The 23,842-nt window shown below is 55.7% G+C and overlaps 1 protein-coding gene across 3 annotated transcripts in view; it reads left to right on the forward strand.

Annotated features, from left to right (window-relative positions):
* The window catches only part of MIDN (midnolin), a 31,312-nt gene extending 8,975 nt beyond the window's left edge, over positions 1 to 22,337 (forward strand). For all 3 annotated transcript variants that reach the window (XM_050933909.1, XM_050933911.1, XM_050933910.1), the window contains exons 5-8: positions 7,930 to 8,322; positions 9,693 to 9,825; positions 10,327 to 10,614; positions 20,617 to 22,337. In XM_050933909.1, coding sequence (XP_050789866.1) covers positions 7,930 to 8,322; positions 9,693 to 9,825; positions 10,327 to 10,614; positions 20,617 to 20,879 — 1,077 coding nt within the window. In that variant the 3' untranslated portion in view covers positions 20,880 to 22,337. The remainder of the gene's footprint in view (positions 1 to 7,929; positions 8,323 to 9,692; positions 9,826 to 10,326; positions 10,615 to 20,616) is intronic.
* Positions 22,338 to 23,842: the final 1,505 nt, after the last annotated feature.

Genomic DNA, 23,842 nt, shown 5'->3' on the forward strand with positions numbered 1-23,842 from the left:
ACTAGGTGGCTGAGTCGGGAGGAATGTTATTTCTCAATGGTGGAAGTTTTTTGTGTTTTGGTACTTCACCCTCCCCCCCCCCTTTTTTTTATTTATTTTTTGCTCTGGATGGAAAATCCCTCAGCAGCAGCCGTGGTGGAGTGCGGGAGCCGGTGTCAGGGCTCCAGCTGCCGGCTGCAGCTGTGTGCAGCTGGAGAGAAGGTTGTTAAGCCTGTTCTGGGGGAGGGCAGAGGCTGTTTCCTTCCCCTTGGTTTGGATCAGCCTCTCCTCTGGGTCTGACCTGGGCTGACCCATAGCATCAAGCCTGGGTTTTGTGGGGTGCTGGGCCCTGCTTTGTGGGACGGGGGCTCTGCCCTGCGGAGGGTGCTGTATTCTCTTGAGTAACCAGGGCAGAGGACAATCTTGTCAATAACATGGGGGGAGGGCTCTGATTTCCTGCCCCCTCCCAGCCCACGCCAGTACCAGTCTCCTGTTGCGCTGGTGTTAGGGCACCTCCCTGCTGAGCCATCCATCCATCCATCCACTGGCACCCACCCTGTTCTCATCCCCTGCTGGGGTGTGGGGGGGGGAAAGCAAAGGTTACATCAGGGCAGGCGCTTGGAGAGGAGGGAATGCAGCGTTCTGTGAGTCATCTGCATTTCTGGGAATCAGCAGGGACGCGCTCCCTGTATCTCCGGGGCTGGATTCGGAGACAGTAAATTAGATTTTCCTTCCCCGGACTTGGCAACAGCCTGCAGGGTCCCTGCTGCTGGTTCTTCTCCCGTGCCCCTCCCTCGCCTCCCAAAGGATCTAGGACAGCAGAATCCCTGGGGGAAACTGGCAGGATCCCCTGGGACCTAGCACAACCGTTCGTCCTGGGTGCGGACATTCCTCTCCTACCTGCTGGCGGGAGTGGGGGGGGGATGTTGCCCCATCCATGGGGTGATAACAAGGGCGCCGGCTGCACAGGGAGGGGAGAGTGGCCTTGCTCCAATGGCCGATGAATTCAGTGGGAGCTTTTCCATCCCTGCTGTGGGCGTTGGAGCGGGCTGGCTGGGTGGGATGTGTTTATGTTGGAGCATCCTGCTTTCTGGTGGGGGGCGGGGGAAGGGCTGAAGGAATGTTGGGGGGAGCGGAGCCATCCCACCCTGCCCCTGTTCGGAAGATGGGGGTACCCGGAGGGGGCGTTCATTTGGTGGCGGGGATTGATTGGTTCCCGGGAGGGACTGATGTGCTGGCGTTCGCAAGGGGGAGCACTCGGATGTGGCGGGGAGCGGCTGGTTTAGCTCGGTGGCCCCCATCAGGGTTCAGGATTTGGACCGGTGTTATTGAATGGAAAGGGGGGGCAGGCTATAGGGCTGGACTGTGGGGGGGTGACATAGCTCCCATAGCACCCCCTCTCCCCTAGCCTGGCAGGCAATCGGTTTTGGTGCAGGGCTAGTGAAATGGCTGGCTGTCTCCACTCCCTTCCTCATAGGGCTGGGGGCGAGGGGATGGGGTGTCTCCTGTGGGGGAAGAGGGGTGTTGGAATCTGGAGCTGTTCCCTGCTAATCTCAGTGCTACCTCTCTTAAAACTGGCTGGCGTGTGTGTGATGCTAAGGGCTGGATAGCAGCCCCCCGACTCCAGGCCCTGCGCTTGAAGAGGAAGGGATTATTTTTAGTGCTGCTGGGAGCCGACAGGCGGTGAGCTCATGCTCTCTCCAGTTTCCTTGGCTAATAACAGCCAAGGGTCAGGAAGGGGTGCGCAAGGAGGAAGGTGTGAGTCAGGCTCTCTGCCAGGAAGGAGAGGGAGCCTTGGGTGGCTGCTGACGTCAAGAGGACCTGGAGGAGTCTAGAGAGACTTGGGGACTGTCGCTGTGTGTGTGTGTGTGTGTGTGACTGGTTTAAGAGGGAGGCAGGATTGTATAATGGCTGGGGGAAGGACACTGGGGAGCCAGGACTCCTGGGTTGCCTCCTCATCTTGGGGAGGGAGTGGGATCTAGTGGTTAGAGCATGGCAGGGGGCCGACTGGGTGACAGGAGTCCTGTCGCCCAGTCGGCCCCCTGCCTTGGCTTGGGGAGGGAATGATGTAATTGTGTGTGTGGAGGGGAGTTGGCACATCTGGATTATCTGCCACTGACTCACAGGGGAGTCCTGGCCACTCTCTGCACCTTGGCTTCCTCCCCCATGTGATGGGGACAGTACCTGGAATGGGATGTTCATGAGGTATCACAAGATCATGGTTGTAAATGGCTTTCAGATCTCTGATGAGAGAGCAAGGCCAAAACTGCTCTCATCTTGGGGGAGGGGGAAAGGGACCCCACCTTCTGAGTCCCTCTGATTTAGCCCCAAACTCTGGCCCACCCTGTACATGCTGGAAATGGTCAATATTTTGTCTGGTGGAAGCCCCCTGGGGGGTGGGTAGGATTGGCTGCCCCCCTCCACCCGCTTTCTTTGCACCTGAGGGGGTAAAGGATGTTCAGCAGAGCGGCTGTAGGTCGTGGGGGAGGGGGAAGGCCAGTGTGCTGTGGGGCTGATAGCCAGCAGTTCTTTTAGGGGTGAATGAGGAAGCTGTGGGGGGGTGGGGGAAGGCTCTGTGAGCCCCCTCCCATCTGGGGAGCCAGGCTTTTCTCTGTATGTTAATCTCCCATCTGTGAGGCTGTCCCCTCCTCGCTCCTGGAGAACAAGGGAGCGGTCTCCACTGAGATGAGAAGGGGGGTGGAGGGGACTCTGAGGTGCCCCAAAGCCTGGTTAGTTCAGAGCCCTCCAGAGGTGCCTCTCTCCTGGGCAGCGATGCTCCCTGCACTGGAGAGCCTTTGTTTGGCTGGCGGGGGCAAGTGCCGTGTGTTTGAATGGCTGGATGCTCGATGGGAAGAGGGGGGGTGGGCTGGGAGTCGTGACTGCTGGGCCTTTGATTAAGGGGAATCTTTTGTGGCTGGAGGGAGGGGATTTGTAACTGGCAGGCATAGGAGGGGACTCTGCTGTTAGAAGAGGACTTAGCTGGCCTGTCTCTCTGGGAGTGGGCATGAGGTGCTCAACGGGGCGGTGGGTTTATTGGGTGTATGTGGAGTGGGGAGCCCAACCCCACCTCCCCCCATGTCGGGGCACACTGAGTTTTCCCTCCCCTCCTGTACAGATGGAGAAACTGAGGCGCACAGAGGGACATGGGAGCCACAGAGGCTGGGATTAGATTGAGGATCCTTCCCCTCTTTCCAGCCTCCCCAAATCCAGGGCTCTGTGCAGGGTAGGTGGGCGCAAACATCTCCTCCCTGGGCCGTCACCAGGACCGAGGAGTGTTCCCTCCCCCCAGCTGTAACCTTGATGGCCGAAGTTGCAGCATCTCTTTCACGCCCACCTCTTCCTCTGCGGCCTCCATCTGACGTGCTCGAGGGTTCGCTGTTATTTTTAAGCTGCTTTTCCCACGGCTTCTCAGAACTCAGTGTCTCTCTTGGATGTGGGGGGGGAGGGTGGGATCCTGGTATGATACCGAAGCTATTGCTGAGGCTGTCCGTTTGGCAGGCTGAGGGCAGGAGAATCTGTCTGCATCTCAGGCGCTTACAGCCCAGTGCCACCCGGCTTAGACAAATATTTATCTTTGCCAAGCAAAGGCGGGGAGCAAAGTGTTTGTTCACGAATCCTCCCCTCCCTTCCCAGGACCCTCCTCAGCCAAGAAGCAGCGGGGCTGATTGTGCCCGGTCCCTCACCTAGCGTTGAGCTGCTGCCGATTGAAAAGCCATCCCTCCCTCTGCGCTAGGGGTGGGCGGGGTGCACGCGTGACCGATCGCTGCTGGGGTGTCCTTCTCACTAGGGTGTGTGTGTGACTAAACATCAGCACAGCCTGGCCTCCTCCCCACAACCAGGATTGCTGTGTGTGTGTGTCTGACCTGTCCCCCCTGACTGCTGGACTCTTCGGGGCGGGGAGGAAGGGGGCAGAGGCATGGCCGTACACCCTCAGAACCCTAGGGGAGCTTGTGGGGTGGTCTGGTAGAGAAATCAGCTGCAGTTTGCTGGCAGGAAGGGTCAGAGGTAGCTGGGATCCCCAGCTTCTGAGAGCTGGGACAGAGGGGCGAGCTGGAGAGGAGGCTGGAGGCATAGCACCCCCCCCCCCACACACACACACAGCCTGGCGAGGGTTAAAGCCGGCCCGCCTTGCCGGTGGAATGCTAAGTGGCAGCGGGGGAGGAGGAGGAGTGTGGGCTGGGGGGCCCTGGGGCACCACTCAGCCGGCCCCTAGAGCTGGGCCTTTAATATTCCCCCTCCCACCGCCTCGCCTTTCCCCAGAGCAGATGGTGGGTAATTTATGCTGCCAGACACCTCCTAGAATGAGTAATGGGGGGGGGCATGGGGAGGGGTTTTTCCAGCAGGCTGTGTTCCCTCCTGTCCCGCCCCCCTGCCACCTCCCTCCAGGATGATTTGGGCATCCTGTACTATTAGGAGTTCCATGCTCTTCTCCCCTCTCAGCTGCTCCATCACTGAGCCTGTGGGTTTTGGGGGGTGGAGGGAGTGTGACTGACTCCTCCGCCCATTGTCGGTGTTGGGGTGAGAGGCGTTGAGGCTCTCTGCCTTAGCACTCGCTGCCTGAGTCACACTGCAGAGGGGCTCCCCTGCCCCCGGAGCGCTGCGCTGGGGGTGCACATGTCCTCGCCTGCCCCTTCGCTGTCCTCTAGTTGCCTTCCTGTCCCTGGCCCCACACACACCTGGCTGGGGGGGCTGCTTCACCCTGCCTTGCTCTGCGTGACTTGGCGGCTCTGCTCTGCGAGGCCGAGGGCAGAAGTGCCCCCATGCCCAGGGAAGGCTCTGAGGCCAGGGCTCCCCCTGTCCCTTCTCTTCTAGAGCCAGGCAGCAGAGCTGTGGGTATCGCAGGAGATGGGGGCCAGTGGCACAGCCCTTCCTTGCCCCCTTCCCTGCCCCCCTGTGGTTTCCCTGCCTGTCTGAGCTGCACGTGGCCTGGGCACCCACGCTCCTGGCGGCTATGATGGCAGCTGCGTTGGGCCATGTTAACCTCTGTTGTGGGGTCTACACAGGCGGGGATGGGGGCGTGAGTCTCTTCCCTCGTCCTCGCATAGCGTGTGATACAGAGTTGGGTGGGGGCTCTCGTCGAAGGCGCTCTGTGGTCACCCTCAGTCGGTGACATACGGTGCTGGTGGTCTTGGCTGCAGAAAGGTCGGGGTGCATGTAGGGGAAGCTGCGAAAAGGTGACTAACGGCTCGTGGGTGACAGCTGCTAGGTGGGCAGAGCGTGTGAGCTGGCTGGGCTGTGGGGGCTTCGGGAGAGCCCCCTTCAGCACAGATCCTGTCGGTGAAGCGACTTTACCCCTGGGGGTTAGGAGGGACTCCCTGCCCAGCTGGGCCTGGATGGTCAGCCTCCCTTCTCATGCCACCACAATGGCCCCCCAAGGCGCTTGCTCGACTCAAACCTGCTGTCCACTCGGGGTTGTAAATGGGGGCTCTGTGGTGACGTACTCAGTGACACCCCCCAGCCTCCCTCTGTGTCTCTTTCCTCCCATTCCTGGTCACCCGAATCCATGAGATTAATTTCTCTGGCCGTGCCCTCCCCTTGGTACATTGTGGGAGGATTCAGCAGCTGTGTGTTTCCCTCTCCCCCCAAGTGCTGACTTCTTCCTCTCACCTTCCTTCCCCATCCCCCCCCCCCCCCCCCCCAGCTCAAACCCCGGAGGCCCCTCCTCTCCCTGCAGCCTCGCTGATTGGGGTGGGAAATACATCACAAGGCAGCATGGCAGATGGGGGGGCACCCATCCTGAACTGCCCGACCCCATTGAGGGTGCCCGTACACGCAAGTGCTGTGGGGTGCGGTATGATACATGGACAGCTTGGATTTCCCCAGTCCCTCACTCCTGCTCGTCAGCCTGCCAGTTAATGAGAGCCCAGCTAGCGAGCGATCGGACAGAGCTGGGGCAAGGTGGCATATCTTTGTGCTGAGCACTGGATGGAGCAAAATTCCTGAGCGTGAAATCCACAGTGGGTTTTCCCCCTGGGCTCAGCCTTCCTGGTTAAAGGTCCTGCTGGAGATCTCCAGGTGTTGGGGGAATTCCCCTCTTCCCAGCATCCCCCAGGGATGCTCTGAAATCCCCCCAGGGATGCTCTGAAATCCCAACTACCTCTCCAGGACTCTTGCAGATAGTTCAGTTGGTTCTTCTTTGCAATCCTTCTGTGGCTGCTTCCCCCTGGACTGCGTCACTGTGCAGGGATTTGGCTCCAGTGCAGCCCTGGGACCCAAAGATCTAACTCAGAAATGGCCACTGAATTGTCGGGGTGTCTGTTTCTGGGCCCCTGGAGTTAATACCCCCGCCATGGGTGTTGGGTCCTAGCAGCTCACACTGACGTTGGTTGGGTTTGTGGGTGCTGAGTGTCTCTGGAAGAAATTCCAGCCCTGGGTGTCTCACATCCGAGTCTCTGTGGGATGGGAGACCCAGATGTTTCCTTTCCCCTTTTAAAGATCAGACATGTTATCTGCCTTTGTTTCGTGGCTGAGTGAGATGGGCCTCCATGCCCAGAAACTGGGTTTACCCAGTTCTTGAACAGGGCAAGTAGCCTGCTGAGGAACTGGCCCCAAGCACTAGCCAAGAAAGAAGTGGGCTTAGCCCCTCTGATCCTTACACAGCAGTGCTTTGTAGTGGGAGCCCTGAACATGCCAGCTGAGTCATGTTACAGCACCTAGGAGAGCTGCTATTGATCCAGTTGGGGCAAGGAGCAGGGAAAATGTGGGTGACTCCCTAGTAATAGCTGTGACCTCCTTGGAAAAGAGGGAGTCAGGTGACTTTTCTTGGCATCCTGTGTGACTGACTGCTGGGTCTCTGTCCCCTGCCACCATCTCAGGTGCAGCAGGCTTGGCAGATGCTAGACTAGCTGGGGAAGAGAAGCCTCTTTCAGGCTATAGGGAAATGCAAATGAGCAGCTGTGCCAATGAAAAGGGGTGCGTGTGTCATTGGGGTGGGGGTGGGCAGAAGGCGTCTGCAGTAACAGCCATAAAGAGTGTGTCAGAGGGTGGATTCCAGCCCCTGCCGCTGGACCTTGTCCTGCTGCGGGGAGGGCTCCCCCACGCCCAGCTCTGGTTAATCTCCTCCTGCCCACTGCGGGGAGCGGCTGTGCGGGCAAGTTTATCACCAGGGTGGGGTGGCGACCCTCCCGTTTTTTTTGGAAAAGCCGCCTCTGTCAGTTTGCTCCCCTGACACCACAGGTCATGTGGGGACAAGACGTGTCAGGCGAGTCCTGCGGGCCCTGAGCCCTGTCCCCCGGTTTCCTGCTGGGATTCCGGGGATCTGGGAGGAGCTTGCAGCTAGGGACTCCCAAGGAGCGAGGAGGTCCCTCTTCTAAAAGGCCAGGCTTCTCTGTTTTAGCCCCGGTGTGCCCCACCCTGCTGGATTCTTCGCACGCTCCCCCTTTTCTGCTTCTGCTCAGTCAGCTGTCATGGGAGCTCTCCGGGTGCTGATGCCCATGTGTCTCTGGGATGGCAGTGGGATCCCTCCAGGCCCATTGTCCTCCTGCGGGGAGTGTGGCCCTTCTGTACATGGGCTGCAGGGAGGAGAGAGAGAGAGCGCTCCCGGGTGGGAGGTGAGATTTGGCTTCTGGGCCAAGTACCTACCTCAGAAGCACGCATCCAGCTCCTCACCCCTAAATGATCAAAGTAGCCTTTCAAATCGCACCCCTTGCCCGAAGTCCTGTGATCAGTCTGCTTGCGGTCAGCTCATGGGGAGTCCACGGGTGCCCCCCTCCAGGGGGACTCCTGTTCCCTCATTGAGTCGGGGGGCCAGAAGCTCATAGCTAGGCAATGGGGAGAAGACAGCGCCGCTTGGCAAAGTCAAACCAGCCCTGAGCTGTCCAGGCCCGTTCTTGGCACCTGGAACCGTTCTGCTTCCGCTTTGCAGGGGGCCAGACTTTGCTGGTGCCCCCACCTCACCCAAGTGCTGCTGCACCGCGACTGAGACTGTGACCCTAACTCTTCTCTTCTCAGGTCAATGACTTCCTGTCAGGAAGGTCCCCCCTGACGCTGGCCCTGCGGGTCGGCGACCACATGATGTTCGTGCAGCTCCAGCTGGCAGCTCAGCAGAGTGGGGGGCAGCTCCAGCATCGGCATGTCATCGCCAGCCGGGGGGAGCCCGGGGCAGCGGCCGGCCCCACCCCCCAGTGCAGGACGCTGCACGGAGGGACCAGCTCCAACTTTGCCCGCATCCCTGTGGTGCCCACCTGCCAGCAGAGCTCTGCCCCCAGCCCCGCCCCCTCAGCACAGGGCACACCCATGTACTGTAACGCCACCCACCCCGCCCCCGTCACAGCTGGGATGTTCCGGTCGCATGGGGCCAGCACGCAAACGGTTAACAGCAGCGTTGTCTCCTCCTGCTCAGAGGTGAGTCTGGCTTTAAAAAATAAGTCTCTCAGGTGGGGAGAGAAAAGGGGGGAACTGGGCCTCAGAACTCCTGGGTTCTGTTCCTGTCTCTGGAAGGGTGACTGTTTTCTAGTGGTTAGAACAAGGCCTTGTCTATATCCACTCCTGCCACTGACAGGTCATGTCGCCACTTCATGCCTCAGTTTCCCCATCTATAAAATGAGAATGTTGTGAGGCCTTGCTACATTTTTTCCAAATGCTGTGAGATCCTAAGGGAAATGGTGCCAGAAAAGGGCATAGTGTTATGTTGGTTTTTTATTGCAAAGCGTAAGGCAAAGATCTCCTGCTCTAGATTTTGGCAGGTGGTGGCTGGAGAGAACGTTTCCCTCTGAGAGAGAAGCTGTCCAGGCTGGTCTGTGTACTGCCTCTTGTGCTTTGACTGCAAAATGCTTATAATCCAAGGAAAACCCCAGCCTGCCATGGGAGGAAATAGCCAGCAACCCTCAGGTCTCAAAATAGGATCATTGCTTATCAGGCTAATCACAATCCTTGGCTGGCATCTTTCATTGCCAAGTACTTCCCAAAGGCAGGCAGCCACATTATCCCCATTTCACAGGCGGGTAAACTGAGGCACAGATGGGGAAAGCAAATCACTCAAGGTTTCGCAGCAGAGCTGGGAGTAGAGCCCAGGTCTTCTCGTGCCCTAACCACTAGACCACGCTCCCTTCCTAGAGAGTGGATTTCTTGGTCTGAATGGGTTCATGGGTCTTGGAGGCTCAAGGCCCAAACGTAAGGCAGATGGTAGCATTGAAGATGCCCTCTAAATCTTTTTCTTCACTGTGAACGGGCCTCGGCCGATGGCGGGTTTGGAACCTGGCTGATTTCAGGTGTTACTTTTGGAAGTGCCCTGTGACTGCATGCCCTAGTTGATATAGCACTGGACTGGCATTGCAGAAGACCTGGGTTCTGTTCCTGGCTCTGGCCTGCTGGGTGAACAAGTTGCTTCACTGTCCCATGTCTGTTTCCCCGTCAGTAAAATGGGGATAATGACACTGCCCTCCTTTGTCAAGTGCTTTGAGATCTGTGGGTGAAAAGCACTACTTAAGAGCTAGGCATGATGATGATGATGATGATGATTATGGGATCGCCCTGTGTGGGGGTGGGTACTGCCTTGTCCCAAAGGGTTGAGGGAAACCTCACGCCTTATGCTGGCTGAGGAAATAAGATTGTAACTCTGGGAAACTTTGGAGTTTGGAGGTGGGACTTTTTCCCCCAGTCATGCATCAAGCTAGGGGTCTGCCCCTGTGGCTGTGGGTTAGCAGGAGCCTTCTGGCCCATTGGTGTCTGTTTCTAATGGCTAATAAGTGTCTCTCTTTCCTGCCACTTGCCAGGTGGACTGTAGCTCCCGGAGTAACAATTCTGCCAGCAGCAACACAGCCCCAACAAACCGATCGCGCAAACCTGGCGCTGTCATAGAGAGCTTCGTTAACCACGCTCCTGGGGTCTTCTCAGGGACCTTCTCCGGTACGTTGAGAGCCCAGGGGACACTGGGCCCAACTTTCCTCTTACCAGTGCTGGTGTGATGCCATGGGCGAGCGCCGGTGCACATGGCTGGAGAATTGGAGTCTGTCTCTTTTCATGCTGCTTGTGCAGAACAATGGGGAGGGGAGAGCCAGGGCTGGACCAGGGCCCAGGTTGGTTGGCATGGTGAGGGCAACTTTTGGTGGCCAATGAGAGCTGAGTTTGATGGGTCTCTTCCTACCTCAGCATCCTGCCTGGGATGAGGGCTCATGCCAGCTTTGGCTGCTAGCCTTCCTGGGAGATTCAGTGCATCGACCCCGCCCCCCCTCGACCCAGGGCTCTGCACTGTGTTCTGGGGCCATGGGTTGGTCACAAAGATGCTTATGGGGAGCTCCTGAGGGGTGGCACAGTGTGTCCCAAGGGTTGGGCTCAGCTACTGCCCCCACAAGCATCCCCTACAGGCAGCATGGCATGACACGTCCCCCCGCCTCTTCTCCCCTGCAGGCACTTTGCACCCCAACTGCCAGGACAGCAGCGGGCGGCCCCGGCGTGACATCGGCACCATCCTTCAGATCCTCAATGACCTCCTGAGTGCCACGCGGCACTACCAGGGCATGCCTCAGTCCCTGACGCAGCTGCGGTGTCAGACACAGTGCGCCCCCTCCTCACACCCGCCCTCTCCAGACCCCGCCAGCAAAACTACCTCAGAGAAGCTGACGTCCGCTGCGGCCTCGCAGCCCCTGCACTCCATGGTCCAGTGCCAGAGCCAGATCAGGATGTGCAAGCCCAGTGGTGAGTCCTGCCCTGTGACCGCCCCCCACGTGGCCCTGTGGCCTTGCGCTGTGGCTGGGTTTGCTTGTCCCTGTTGGCTGAGCTGTGGCTTTGCAGCTCGCCCCAGGCCTCGTCATTAGGGATGCTGTGATGTGCCCACGCCGACTGAGCCTGGGTGATGCTGAGAGTGCTATTTTTTTCAGTGGTGTGTAGATGGAGGCACAGCCGAGTAAAAATTAAAGGCCATCAGAGGCAAGAGGCTGGTTCTGTTGATCATCTTAGCTGGGATAGGCCAGTGCCAAGCTCAGAGGAAAAGGGCTGGGGGGGAGGGGAGGGAGCTTGTGCATCTCTTCCCTCGTCCCAAGGTCCTTGATGGGCTGCGGGCCCCTGCTGATGACAGAGGAAGTGTGGGTGATGGGGTGGGAAGGAAGGAGGCTGGGTCTGTAGCTGGGATTTGCTTGCTCCGATTCACTTCCTCTGCATATCCGGTTCCGTCTGCCTCTTTGTTCTGTAACTGTCCCGATGGGGCTTCCAGCCAACTGGCAGGGAAGGGGCGAAGGGGGAGGGTGAAAAGCCCTGTGTTAATTCTGGGTTCCCAAGTACCATGATTTACCCTTCTGCCGAAAGAAGGCAGAGATTGAGCCTGGTTATGGGTGAAACCCTCTGCTAGAAGTGCTGGGGTTAATTCCCCTTGTAGAGCTGCCTGTGCTCAGACCACACCTTACGCTGCAGAGTAAAGTGAGCCTGTTTGTCTATTTCTTTATTTTAATGAATGGCCCTTTTCCATCTTGTCCCAAAAACCTCTTGGCCTAGGACCCCAGACGGCAGAAGGCTAACAGCAGAGTAATTAAACCAACCGAGGGTGTTGATTGACAGGTGTGATAGGGGTGCTCTGTTTACACAGTGTGCTGGGCACAATAGGCCACATGCTCAAAGGTGTTTTGGTTCCTAATTCCTTGATTTCAGTGGGAGCTAGGGGCCAAAATATCAGTGAGGATCTGGTCCTATAGAAATGGAAGGTCCCTGCCCTGACAATCTTACAATGCGCATCAATGCTTTGCTTCTGTAGGGCTATTCTCTTTAGGACCTCTGCTTGGGATTTGCATATTAAAATGTGCTGGTGTGCCTATGCTTTCCTGGCTAGACACCGATTTGGAGTGCTGCATAATCGCTCCGTTGGAGGGACCCGGTATCAATGCTCTCACCCTCCAATGGGCAAGCTGGGGGCTATGCATTTAATGTGCATGTTTCTCTCCCTTTTTTTTTTAAATCTCCTCTTCGCCCCCAATTTGCATCTCATCAGTGCAATTAAGACACTCAGTGGTTCCCTGGGGAATTTGCAAACCTATTACCTGTTTCTTATCTGTGTGTTTATCTTCTCTCTCCATCCCTAGTAGGGGGTGTGTGCACCACTGAGTTAATGTGGAAAACCACATGGCTGGTGTTAACCCATTCAATGGGCACGGGCTGTAGTTGGCTGATTACTCAACCTGGGTTCTAAAAGCTGCCAAATTATATCACTGGAAGAAGACTGTCAATTTCGCTTCCTGTTTGGTGAATTGGACTTGAGGGGGAGGGGGAAACTTGTCCTGGCATTAAAAATAATTTTAAAATTAAAACCTAAGACTTAAAATCAAGAGCGAAGATTTTCACTGGTGAATTTTGGGAGCCCAACATGATCTGAACGTCAGAAAGTACGCTTTGAAAATCAGGCCCCTCTACTATACTGCCCAGCACTTTTCATCCATAGATCTCAGAGCGCCTTACAAAGGATGTCAGTTTTATGATCTCCCTACTGACCCTTCACAGATGGGGGTGGGGGAGGGAACTGAGGCACAGAGTTGTGCCCAAGGTTACCCAGCAGGGCCGGGACAGAGGAACAGAACCCAGGTCTCCTGAGGCCCCCTGTTGTGTCCTAGCCACTAGGTGTCTCCAGTCGGAAGGACACCCCAAAAATCACTAGTTAGTTGTGAGAATCTTGGCTAAGGATTGTGTCAGCTTTTAGGGGCAGGGGCTGCGCACACGTACGTGTGTTTACAGCAACTGTTAAGGGGGGAGGGATCCTAAGGCTGATCAGGTCAGCTGTGAACAATATAAGTTGGTGTTCATAGGTGTGACCTTGAGGCTTGGTCGCATGGTTCTGGAGAAACGCACACGTGTGTGTGCACGTGTCCTACTGTAGGTCTGTGACTCTCTTTGGCACAGTTGGTGACATTCAGGACTGTTCCATATACTGGGGGCACTTAATTCCTTTGGGAAACTTTTTTGCCCCACTTACTCAGGCGTTTAAAATGGGGGACCCGAGTGCTCCCCCCACCCCCCCCATTGTAGCTGCTGGCTGAACACTTCTCCAAGTTGTCGGGCTGTTTATCTTTTATATGGTCGTTGAACCGTGTTCTGAGCTGGTGGAGTGACTCCATTCGAACTGGTGGCTTTATACCAATGGGTAACTTGGTCTGAGGTGTGCGTGTATGGATTTTGGAGGTCTCCTGGAAGATTTTATCCCTTCTGATTTCATTCAATGGGCCAGCATCTCCTCCTCCTTCCTTCTTTCCCTCCTGTCTGCCCCTGCTGCTCTGCCTCTTCTTCCGGCTACAATGCAGCCACACATGCACGCCCCCTTCTCCACTTGCCGTCTAAATCCAGGGCGAGACAAAGGGTCCCATTCAGAGCCAGGGAGGCTGGTTGGGGAGGGGTGGGGAAGAAAGCACTTGGCCTCTGGTTTGGCATTTTTGGCCTGGCCCTGAGGAAGCTGTAGGCTGGGGACATGCTGCAGAAATAGAAGCTGGAGGGAGGGTTTGTGTGTGGGGTCAACACAAAACAATCCTGCTTTCTCTTCCTGGCAGACATGAAAATATACTTCCCACCCCTTGCCCTGAGCCCTTTCCCAGCTGGGGGCAGAGCCCTCTGTCTGGGTGCCAAGCTTTGGGGTGCTCCTAGGTGGACTCCAGCCAGACATCGGCCTGGAAAGGACTTTCAATTTGCCATTGCCACTTCCCGAGCTGGGACCTGCCCTAGGTTATGCAGGATTCTAGAAGTCAGATGTGTGCTCCTAGCCCTGATCCAGTTTGGCAGCTGCAAGGCTCATAAGCTTCTGCAGAGGTGACACAGACCAGCTATTGGTACAGTCTGTTCAGGCACCTGTGTGCAGGCCTGGGGGAGGCAGTAGGGTGTAGTGGTCAGAGCACAGGGTCAGGAGTCAGGACTCCTAGGTTCTATCCCCAGCTCTGGGAGTGGAATGGGATCCAGTGGTTAGAGCAGGGGACTGAGAGTCAGGACTCCTGGGTGCCATTCTCAGCTTCGCTGATGGCCAAGTGGCTCGCCCTCTCTGTGCCTCGGTTTCCCCTGGTGTGGGACTGTTTCCTGACATCTCACACAGGTGGGGGTGGGGCAACTTCTGCAGCTAAACCCTGGCGCTGCCAGCCAAGGGCTTTGAGGTCTCTCCAAGGGCAGAGCGTCAGTAAGAGGCGGTGTATGCTGTTGGTAAGGCAGGGCCCTGTCTCCACCCCGCCCGCCTGTTCCCATGGCAGGGCTCGGCTGGGGTATGCGTGTGGGAGGCCCCCACTTATCTGCAGGGAGCAGCTCTATTCACCTTGAGCTTTGGGCCCTGCGCTGCCCCCTCCCATCCCCAGAAAGTTAATTTCTTTCCTTCCCGCCCCCTCCTTTTTCTTCCTTTCATGACGCCGGAGCTGCCGAACAGGGCTTAGCAGGATTCTTGCGCCCGGGGACGTCACTGGCATGTGAGATGGGCAGCTGCCCTCCCTCACAGGGAAGCGTCTCTTGGCAGGGGAGAGAGAAACGAGATGTGGCAACCAACCAGCTTCCGAGCCGCCCAGATGCTGGCTGCTGCTTGCCCTGGGGCCAGGGAGGAATTCGGGGTGTGTCTCTGCTTGTGGGGACCAGGGGAGAGGGTGTTGTCTTCAAGTGATCTCCCTCCACCTCTCTCCATTCTCCTTTCCTTTCCCCTCCATCCTGCCTTCCCAAGGTCATTGCTGCCGGCTGCCTAGCAAACCCCAGCCTCCGGCTCCAGCCCTTCCTACGTTCTCATTTTCCCCCTCTCTGGGTAAGCTCCCCTCCTCCGCTCAGAGCAATGCTGCTTCCTCTCCGCCACCCCCCAGCCTCTAAGTCCTTTCAAGCCCCCCTCGCTGGGCTCGACCCCCCCAGAGCTGCATTCCATCCACCCAAGCTTCCCGCTCTGTTTGTTCAGTTGGCTCCCGCCTAGGGAGGTGGGCGCTACAGAAAAGGAACTGAGGAGGAGGGAGAGAGAGGAGGAGAAGAAAGTGGTGGTGGTGGGGGGAATAGAGGCAACAACAGAGGCCTGCTCCAGGGGCTGGAAATGTGCCTGCGCCCTGCAGGAAGCTGACTCTGGCTTCCCCCCCACCCCTTTTCTAGGATTGGGGAGGGGGTGGGGGTCATGCACCTTTCACTGATTTTTATTTTGAAATAGCTTTACCCACTTTGCTTCCAGCCTCTTCTCCCCCCCCCCCCATCTGTGTTGATTAAACTCTGCGTGTGATTGTGGGGGGAGGGGACCTAACTCCCCATTTAATTCATGCTCAGTCATTATCCAGGGGTTGAGGATGCTTTTGTAAGCTATTGACCCTGGGACCCCCTTAACCCCCCCTCCGCCCCCCCAATTGCAAAGCCTCATGCATAGTTAGAGCAGGAAATGGCTGGCTCTCAGCTGGAGATGATCTGTTTTGGGGGGCAGTGGGGGGCTGTTGGAACAGCCCTCTCTCCTCTTCCCAGCACCCAGTAGGGATTTGAAACTGGGGCAGGATGGGGTGCTGGGTGGAGGAGGAGGGGCTCGGCGGATAGGGTGTGTCTGAGACGCACTCCCTCAGGCGTGGAAGGTAGCATCTCTTCTTCCGCCCCCAAGCAGTCGCTCGTCTTTGTACACCTGCACCGCTCGAAGCAGGAAGGGAGCCGGGACTCCTGGCCGCCCCGAGGTTCCTTCTCTGCAACGATTTGCTTAGAGAAAAGAACTGAAACTGGAGTCACTCGCGTTTCTGAAGGCTTGGGCGGGGGCTGCGTGGTGTTGTGCTGTTCAAATGTGATTCTTTGCGCCCCCCCCCCTTCCCTCCCGCCCACTAGGTCTTCGCCTCTCAGCCAATGCAAACAAAAGCTGGTTGGGGCCCGAAAGTCGCGTGCAAGTGCTCCCAGAGAGCCTGAGCAAGGCCTGGTGGGATGGGAACTAGGCCAGAGCAGCCATCTTGAAACATGGCTGCTGTTGAAGGACTCAGGGCTGCCTAGTCTCTTCTCCCTCCCTCCCCCCAAACTGCTTTTGCACTGCCGTTGCTGGTGGAAAGATAGAACGGGCTGGATTCTCTCTCGTTTGGGGCTCACGGTGCCTGCATGCTGCATGGCCACCCAGCCATCTTGCTGCGGCTTTGCCCGTCACGTGACTGGGGGCATGGCTGGGTCCCATTCTGCAGGTCTGGCCCTCAGCCTTCCCAACCCTGGCGGCTCCTCTCGGCACCACCGTGCTCAGGAAGCGGGACAGACCCAGGGCTCGCCAGCAGGGAGGGCTAAGATGTCGGGTGGAGGACATTTGGGGGGTGGCTGGGTTTTCTGTCTCGGAAGTGGCAGCCCTACTCTGAGGCTGAGCTGGCTTCCAAGGACCTGTTCATGCTGGCATCCGGGTGGGTCTGCATGCAACTGAGGGACAGTGATCCCATCTACCCCACAAGATGAAACAGTGTTTGACCGACATGGGAGGGGGGGAATAGGGCAGATTGAACATGTAGTCACCCATTTGTCCCGCTCCCGCCGTGGTGACTTCTCCTGGATGGATGAGGTCCTTAAGGCGGTCTGAAATGGGCTTTAAAGCATGGTAGCTGCATCATGGTCCAGGACCCTCCCTTTATGGGGGAGGAATAGCTCATTGGTTTGAGCATTGGCCTGCTAAACCCAGCGTTGTGAGTTCAATCCTTGAGGGGGCCATTTAGGGATTGGGGCAAAAATCTGCCTGGGAATTGGCCTGCTTTGAGCAAGGGTTTGGACTAGATACCTCCTGAGGTCCCTTCCAACCCTGAGATTCTATGAGATTCTATGAACTGGGCTTCTCCAGAGCCTGCTCATCCCCAGCAGGATCTGGCATGGGTGTGAGAGAGGGGAGATAGATGCTCCACCTCCTCCAGCTGGGGGGTTTAATAACAAGGTTCATAGACACCTTCACCCTGCAGATCCCTTCTGCCCCGTGCTAGAAACTGGCTCAGACATGTTTGCAGCTGGCATATCCACAGGTAGGGGCTGGCTGGGGGGACAGTTCTCCATTTTTTCTCTGAGCAATCATCCAAGCCCCAGTGACCTCTGGCCACATACCCAGCTGTCCCAAGCTCCTGGGAACAGTAGCGCTGCTGTGTGAGGACTGATCTGGCCCAGACTGGCTCTCGCTGCAGGGGAAGTAGCTGAGAGAGCTCTCACGGAGGGAAGGGGTGAAGGGGGAGGGCAGGCACACAAACCAACACTGTTGCTTGTGTTTAGCCGGCTATCTGCAGCGCCCCGCTGGCTCGCACTCCAGACAAACAGTGCTAGTATTTCTGCAGGGATTTTTTTCACGTCCCCTTTCCCCCTGGAGGGGATCCTAAATATTTAAGGCTCACTAACAGGGCTTTGCTCTCTGGGCTGTGCATGCCGTGCATGCCTTTCCGCCCACTGATGCAGTCATGGATGGCAAGGGGGCCTGAGGCATCAATTGCATTTGGAGAGGGTCTCTGCAGCGGAGGTGTTGGGGGAGCACTGAGGGGAGCTCTAGTGGGAGGGCTCTGGCAAGAGCTGCCACCAGTGGGGAGGGGGTGGTTCAGCTGTAGCTGCAGGGGAGAGGGTTTGGCGTGGCTTTAGCTGAGGGGAGCTGATTTCAGGCCCCCTTCCCCATCTGCCATGGGGCTGTCATGCATAGCTATCTCCCTGCCCTGTGCTCCCTGGTTCTTGGCTGAGCTGGGATCAGGACCCTGCAACAGAGAACAGCTGAGGGGCCAGGTGGGAGGGACCACACCTGGGGATCCGCCTCCCCCAGAAGTCTGGGCATGTGTGTGTTTTGGTTCTAGGTTTTGGGATAGGTGATTTTCAGCTGGTCCGGGAGAGCCATGGGATTGGGGCCTCTGGGCCAGACCCCAACACAAATAAGAAGTAATAACTCTCTGGAGCCTCTAGGCTCTTGCAAGGCCCCGGTGCTCCAGTATCAGAACCCCTCACCAGTATGTCCAGCCTTCTTCTCCCAGCCACCCCCCCCCCCCCAAGAGCTGGAAGAGTGCTACCCCTGCTTCACAGATGGGGGGTGGGGGAGTGAGGCACAGAGACCAGGAAAAACCTGATTCCCCTCCTTGTAATGAAGGAAACTGGGAACCCATATTTTCTGTGTCTCAGTTCTGTACGCCCCCCCCGCAACCTCATGGATGCCCAGTGACCGTCCTTGTCCGCTCATGGCCCTTGTGGTTCTGATCCCAGCTTGGGGCCTCGTTGGTTCTACTTCCCTCTCTGCCAGGCTGCAGAACCGTAATCCCCTCTCGGTCCCTCGCCGCCCCACCTGGTGCCGCAAGCTCCCTCCCCTCTCCCGGCGCTGTGGGCAGAGAGAGCCGCTTTCACGGCCAAGTTTATTATTGAGTGGGATCCTTTTTTCCTCTTTCTCCAGCACTGAAGCCCATATCTATAAATGTGCAATTGTTCATCCTCCCACTTGCTGCTAAACCAAGTGGGGCACTCGCTCTCTGGCGCGCACTCGCCCCGGCGCTCAGAGCTTGCGCGCCTGATGGAGAAGAGTGGGTGGGAAGCAGCCAGTGGCTTCTGTTCCGCTTAGTAAGGGGGAGCCCCCCCCCCCCATTAAATGCCCAGAGCTACTTCTGCCAATGGCACAATCTCTCCCTTCGCAGGGAGAGCACCCAGGCAGCGTCCCTGCCTACCCCTTCCTCCCTGGAAACAGAGCTGCCCCGTGCTCTGTGGGGCCTCTCTCCTGGCCTTTTTGGGCTCGCCCACTGTAGGGCCTTCTCCTGTGTGGGTGTGCACTGGCTGTAGCCCCCCCTGGGAGGCTGTTTTGAGGTGGAATCCAGCCTGGGGGAGGAGGGGGTCTTAATAGCCTGCTCTGCTGAGGCCAAGCTGTGGGTCCAGGCTTCTCCAATGCTGTGCGGTCTCCTGTCTGCCTGCCTCTTGGAGGCAGGGGATGGTGGCATTTTGGGGGGCTTAAGTGGAAATTCCAGGGGGGCTGGTACAGCCAGGACTGGGGATCAAACTGGGTGTGCTTTGTGTGGGTCACCAGGAAGAGGGGGAGTGCTGGGAGCTGGAAGGGCCTGTACAAAATGGTTCTTTCCCAGCTACCACCCCCAACTCCCCCACAAACACACCGTGCTCTATTTATCCTTGAATATAGGAAGGAAGAAGGGTGTGTGTATGGGAGGGGTTACGTTTCCTCTCCCAACCCCCTGCTGTTTCCATGGCGATAAAACACACATGATACTGCTTGAGAATTGGGGAGATTTGTGTCGATTTTTGGGGCATGTCTGGAAATGAAGCTTTCCGGCCTGTACTCCAGAAGGGGGAGGGGTAAATAATTATTTGGAGGTTAGGGACTGAACGGCGTGGGGAGCTCAGAGGAACTCAGGAGTGGGGCAGCCGGTGAGCATTCGGCGCTGGGGTGGGATCGCTCCTGATGGCCAGACAGGGGAGTCCTCCGTGTACGGCCTCCGGCTGCCTGGCAGTTCAGCAGCAGTCTCTGACCACTGTCACTGCCCTCAGCCGTCGTCTTGGTTCCTGCCCCCTAGTCCAACTTCTCCCTCTCCTGTGGGATCCTGCTGGTAGGAAGGGTGCTAGAATTTGAGCTTTCTTTAGACTGCCAGAGGTGGTGGGATCCAGGGAGTAGAACGGGGACTGGGAGCCAAGATTCCTGGGTTCTGTTCCCAGCTCTGGGAGAGGAGTGGTGCCTAGTGGTTGGAGCAAGGAGCTGGGACTCGGAACTAGAACCGAGGAGTCCCAGTTCTGCTGCTGACCTACCGGGTGACCTTGTAACGCTTAGAAAGGCCTGTTGGATCAAAAAAGGCAACAATGTTCCCTCTAGCGCATCTTTTAGCGCTCTGCCAGGTCTAGTATTTAAATTGTTCCCACTTTGTGCCTCAGTTTCCCCATCTGTGGATAAGGGGATAATTCTCGCCTACTGGTTCATGTGGTGCTTGTAGAGTCTTTGCTGAACAGTGCTGTCAAACTGGGATGCTTCATTGTTGCGAGGTTTATTTTTTTTTCACTCCCAACTCTACCACTTGGGCAAGTCTCCTAGGCTAGTATTTTCAAAGGAGTGGAAGGGCGGTAGTTACATTAAAAACGGCCATACTGGGACAGACCAAAGATCCATCTAGCCTAGTATCCTATCTTCTGACAGTGGCCAATGTCAGGTGCCCCAGAGGGAATGAACAGAACAGGTGATCAAGTGATCTATTCCAAGCTTCTGGCTAATAGCCATTGATGGACCTATCCTCCATGAACTTATCTAGTTCCTTTTTGAACCCTGTTAGTGTCTTGGCCTTCACAACATCCTCTGGCAAGGAGTTCCACAGGTTGACTGAGCGCTGGGTGAAGAGATACTTCCTTTTGTTTGTTTTTTGAACCTGCTGCCTAGTCATTTCATTGGGTGGCTCCTAGTTCTTGTGTTATGAGAAGTAGTAAATAACACGTCCTTATTTACTAGTCATGATTTTATAGACCTCCATCATATCCCCCCTCAGTCGTCTCTTTTCCAAGCCGAAAAGTTCCAGTCTGATTAATCTCTCCTCATACAGAAATTGTTCCATACCCGTATTCATTGAATCCATCTCCTTTATGCAGCTGGTGCATACATAAATCCCATTGAAACTGGGGTGGGTACTTCTGCATCTGTAAAATGGGGATGATAATCTATTGAGTAGCAGGGGAGAGCCCTTGCCTCGATGGCTTTGTAATGTGCTGTACAGCACTGATCACAGTTGGTAACGTAAGCAAGAACCCAAATGTTGAACCCATAAAACTAACACATGCCCCCCGATTGCTCTTTGGTTTCAGGTGACCGTCTGCGGCAGACCGAGAACCGCGCCACCCGCTGCAAGGTGGAACGCCTGCAGCTGCTGATGCAGCAGAAGAGGCTGCGTCGGAAGGCACGGCGGGATGCCCGGGCCCCATACCACTGGCTGCCAAATCGCAAGTCCAGCCGGACCAACAGCAACAGCAGCGTGTCTAGCGAAGGCAGCCTGGACCTAGACTTCGAGGATTCAGTGTGGAAGCCTGAAGTCAAGGCGGACCTGAAATCAGAATTTGTCGTAGCATAGACCCCCAGGCTGATGTGAACGAACAGGGCCTGTGGTGGGACGGACGCTGCAGGGGAGAACCAGGACTCTGATCTCTTCGGTCCCATCGCTCAGATCTCCTCTGTATTCGCAGGATGCCTGGGGTGGTCCTGGGCGACGTCTGTCGGAAAAGCGTGGAGGAGTTGCCCCATTTTTTTAGTTTTGTTCCTGGTTTATTTTTCAGAGGGGAGGGGATGGGATGGGATGGGGGTGGGGAAGGGAGCTCTCCAGGACACGTGATGCGGGGAGACGAAGAGCTGGAGTTTCAAGCTGGCGAACTGGATTTTGTTTTGTTCCTATTTGAATAATAAGTGGACTCTAACATGCCTGCCTTACACCGCCGCCAAACCAATAAAGCCAACACACGAGAAACTGAACGGAGCCCGTCTGGCGAGTGGGACAGGCTCTGGACTTCCTACTTTTTTTGCAGAGCGGAGCTCGCTCGTCGGAGGGAGAGGGGAACTGTGGTTTATCAAAGCTGCTCATTTTGCTGTGAAAGACCCAAGCATGCACAGTACGGGCAGGCGCTCCCTGGAGGCTCGGAGCCTGGCGCTCGCTATATATATATTTTTTGGGGTGGGGAGGGCTGCTGTGCATGCTTGGGCCACGTGGGATCCCAGAAATTTGGGGGCTGTTTATTTTTCCTTCCCTCTTTATATGTAGCATTGCTCAGCTGATTTTAATTTTATTTTTTTAAACAATTCCAACCCCGTCCCATCTCCATACAGTTAGGTTGCAGAAGAACCCACATGCACTTTACAGGTCTCAGTTGTGAAGTAGTGCCAGGGGCAGCCCCCACACACACACCAGTAACAGCTTTGTGCTGGCTTTTGGAGATCTGTTACGGACCCTCAGAGGAGATGCTATGGGCATCCTCACGGTGTGTTTATTCCCCACCCCCTGCTTTGCATTGTAAATTACAATGCAGTGGCTCGATAATATTTTTGTTTGGGTGTTTTGTTTTGTTTTGTTTTGTTTTTATTTTTTGCGTGTGTGTGTGTGGGGGGGGGTGTACTTAATTCTGACTCCTTGCAGCAGCAAAGGTGGCTTGCTTTATTTTCTATGGAAGAGGGAGGGAAAATAAATAGATTTCCCCTCTGCTGTAGAGACCAACTTTTTACGTTCAGAAGTTTTTTTCCACCCAGCTGTTGGTTGTGTTTTTTAACTTAAAAAAGGAAAATTTAAGAAAAAAAATAAAATAAAATAAATCCAGTACTTGGTAATGGCTGTTTGCAGGCCTTGGGGCTAATATTTATAGACATTAATAACTTGACTGAGCCAGTACTGACCTAGTGTTGCCTAGACCTTAGAAATCCTTTTTCCTGTCCTGGTTGTTTCTTTTTTCTTCACTCTCCTTCCCCCGTCAGGAGATCTGTGCAAATAGAAAAACCCCACGTGATGTGTTTTTTGTCTGTAAAAGTCTTTTTTGTGTGTTTTGGGGGAGGGGTGGGAAAGGAGGGGGTGGGAGAGGGTAGGGTTGGGGGGAAGATCAAAGTTTTCCATCTTTACTTTTTGATTTTTTTTTTAATTTGGGCGGTATGGATGCAAATAAACTTTAAAATAACGTGAACAATTGGGGAGGGGGGGGAGTCAGGAAAGAAAGTAGCAGCCCCTGTGCATTTTTCTGGGTTTTTCCCTTTTTTGGTAGCATTAATTCAAACTTGGGGAGAGACAGGAGCCCTTGAAGCATGGTTAGCTGAAGAGAGCATGGGGAGGAGGGTGGGGTGGGATTTTGTCCCCCTCTCCAAGGGGACTCGAATTGGAATGTTACCCGTAGAACAAAGGGCACTGCTGGTGAATGAGTTAATTCAGGCCAGAGCGGGGCTGAATGGAGTAGGTGCTTTTATTTCTCTCTCCAAGTCGAAAGGCGGCAGGGAGGGGTTCCTCACTTGCCTTCGGTCTTGCTGTGGGCCAAGCGTGCATTTGGGGTTAGAAATTCCTATTGCCGAGGCGTCTGGGTTTCTACTGCTGTATTCCCCCAGCACCCTCCCCGCTGCAGCTGCCTGTCCCATGAAAGGAAAAACTTGAAGCAACTTTGCCACTAGTGTATCCTGTTAGCTGGGTACCACTCACAGCCCTCTTAGCTGGGGAGGGTGGGGGGAGCGGGCTGTGCCCGTGCCCACGCCGGTGCTGCTGCGGGGGGGGAAGTGTCTTGGAGTCACATTGTCCATTTGAGGGAGATGGGGACTGTGGTATCACTACCCTGGAGCGACAGTGCCCCGGAAGTCCAGGCAGGAGCAGAGTTGGGGCAGGATTCTGGGTCCTTCTGGTTTTTAAACTCACTTGTGGGTTTGGGTTCTTTTTTTAAATGAATTCTCCCCAAATGTATTGATACTGCTGTGCCCCCCTGAAACCGCCCCTACCAGCCCCCCCTTTTCTTTATCCCCCACAATTGTAGGAAGAACCTCACCTGTGAGCTGTTGTCAGTCTCTCTATTGTGTACTAACCAAGTCCCCAGTAACGTCCATTCCTTCAGCATCACGGGACCATAAATCTAGCGCCTCGGTGCTAGCTGATTGGCTCGGCCGCTTTCCGAGTCGTGATGGGTACCCCGCCTCCTCTGCTCACGTGACACCATTAGACGTCCTGTTTTCCCCAGCTGTGAACTTCCTTTGTATGTATTGCTGTAGGTTTTTTTTAATTTTATTATATTTTCAAACCAACTTTTTTTTTTAAATTTTGAATTCAATATTTAAATGTACTATTTTGTACGGTGTGGGCGTGTGTGCACTCCTCCCATCATCCCCTTCTTGTCCTGTTTTTTTTTTTAAATCTATATATAACGTTAAAAAAAAAAAGGGGGTGGGGGGGAAAAAGCATTAACCTCCGGTGTGTGCGTGTGTGTGCGGTTGTGTGTGCGGGTGTGTGTGTGGGGAGGGTATTCATGTTATATCACCTCATTTAAGTTACCTGTATTAAATAAAATTTTAAAAAATGGTTTAAAA

Source organism: Gopherus flavomarginatus, chromosome 24 (assembly GCF_025201925.1).
Source record: "Gopherus flavomarginatus isolate rGopFla2 chromosome 24, rGopFla2.mat.asm, whole genome shotgun sequence".
In the NCBI taxonomy this organism is placed as follows: domain Eukaryota; kingdom Metazoa; phylum Chordata; order Testudines; family Testudinidae; genus Gopherus; species Gopherus flavomarginatus.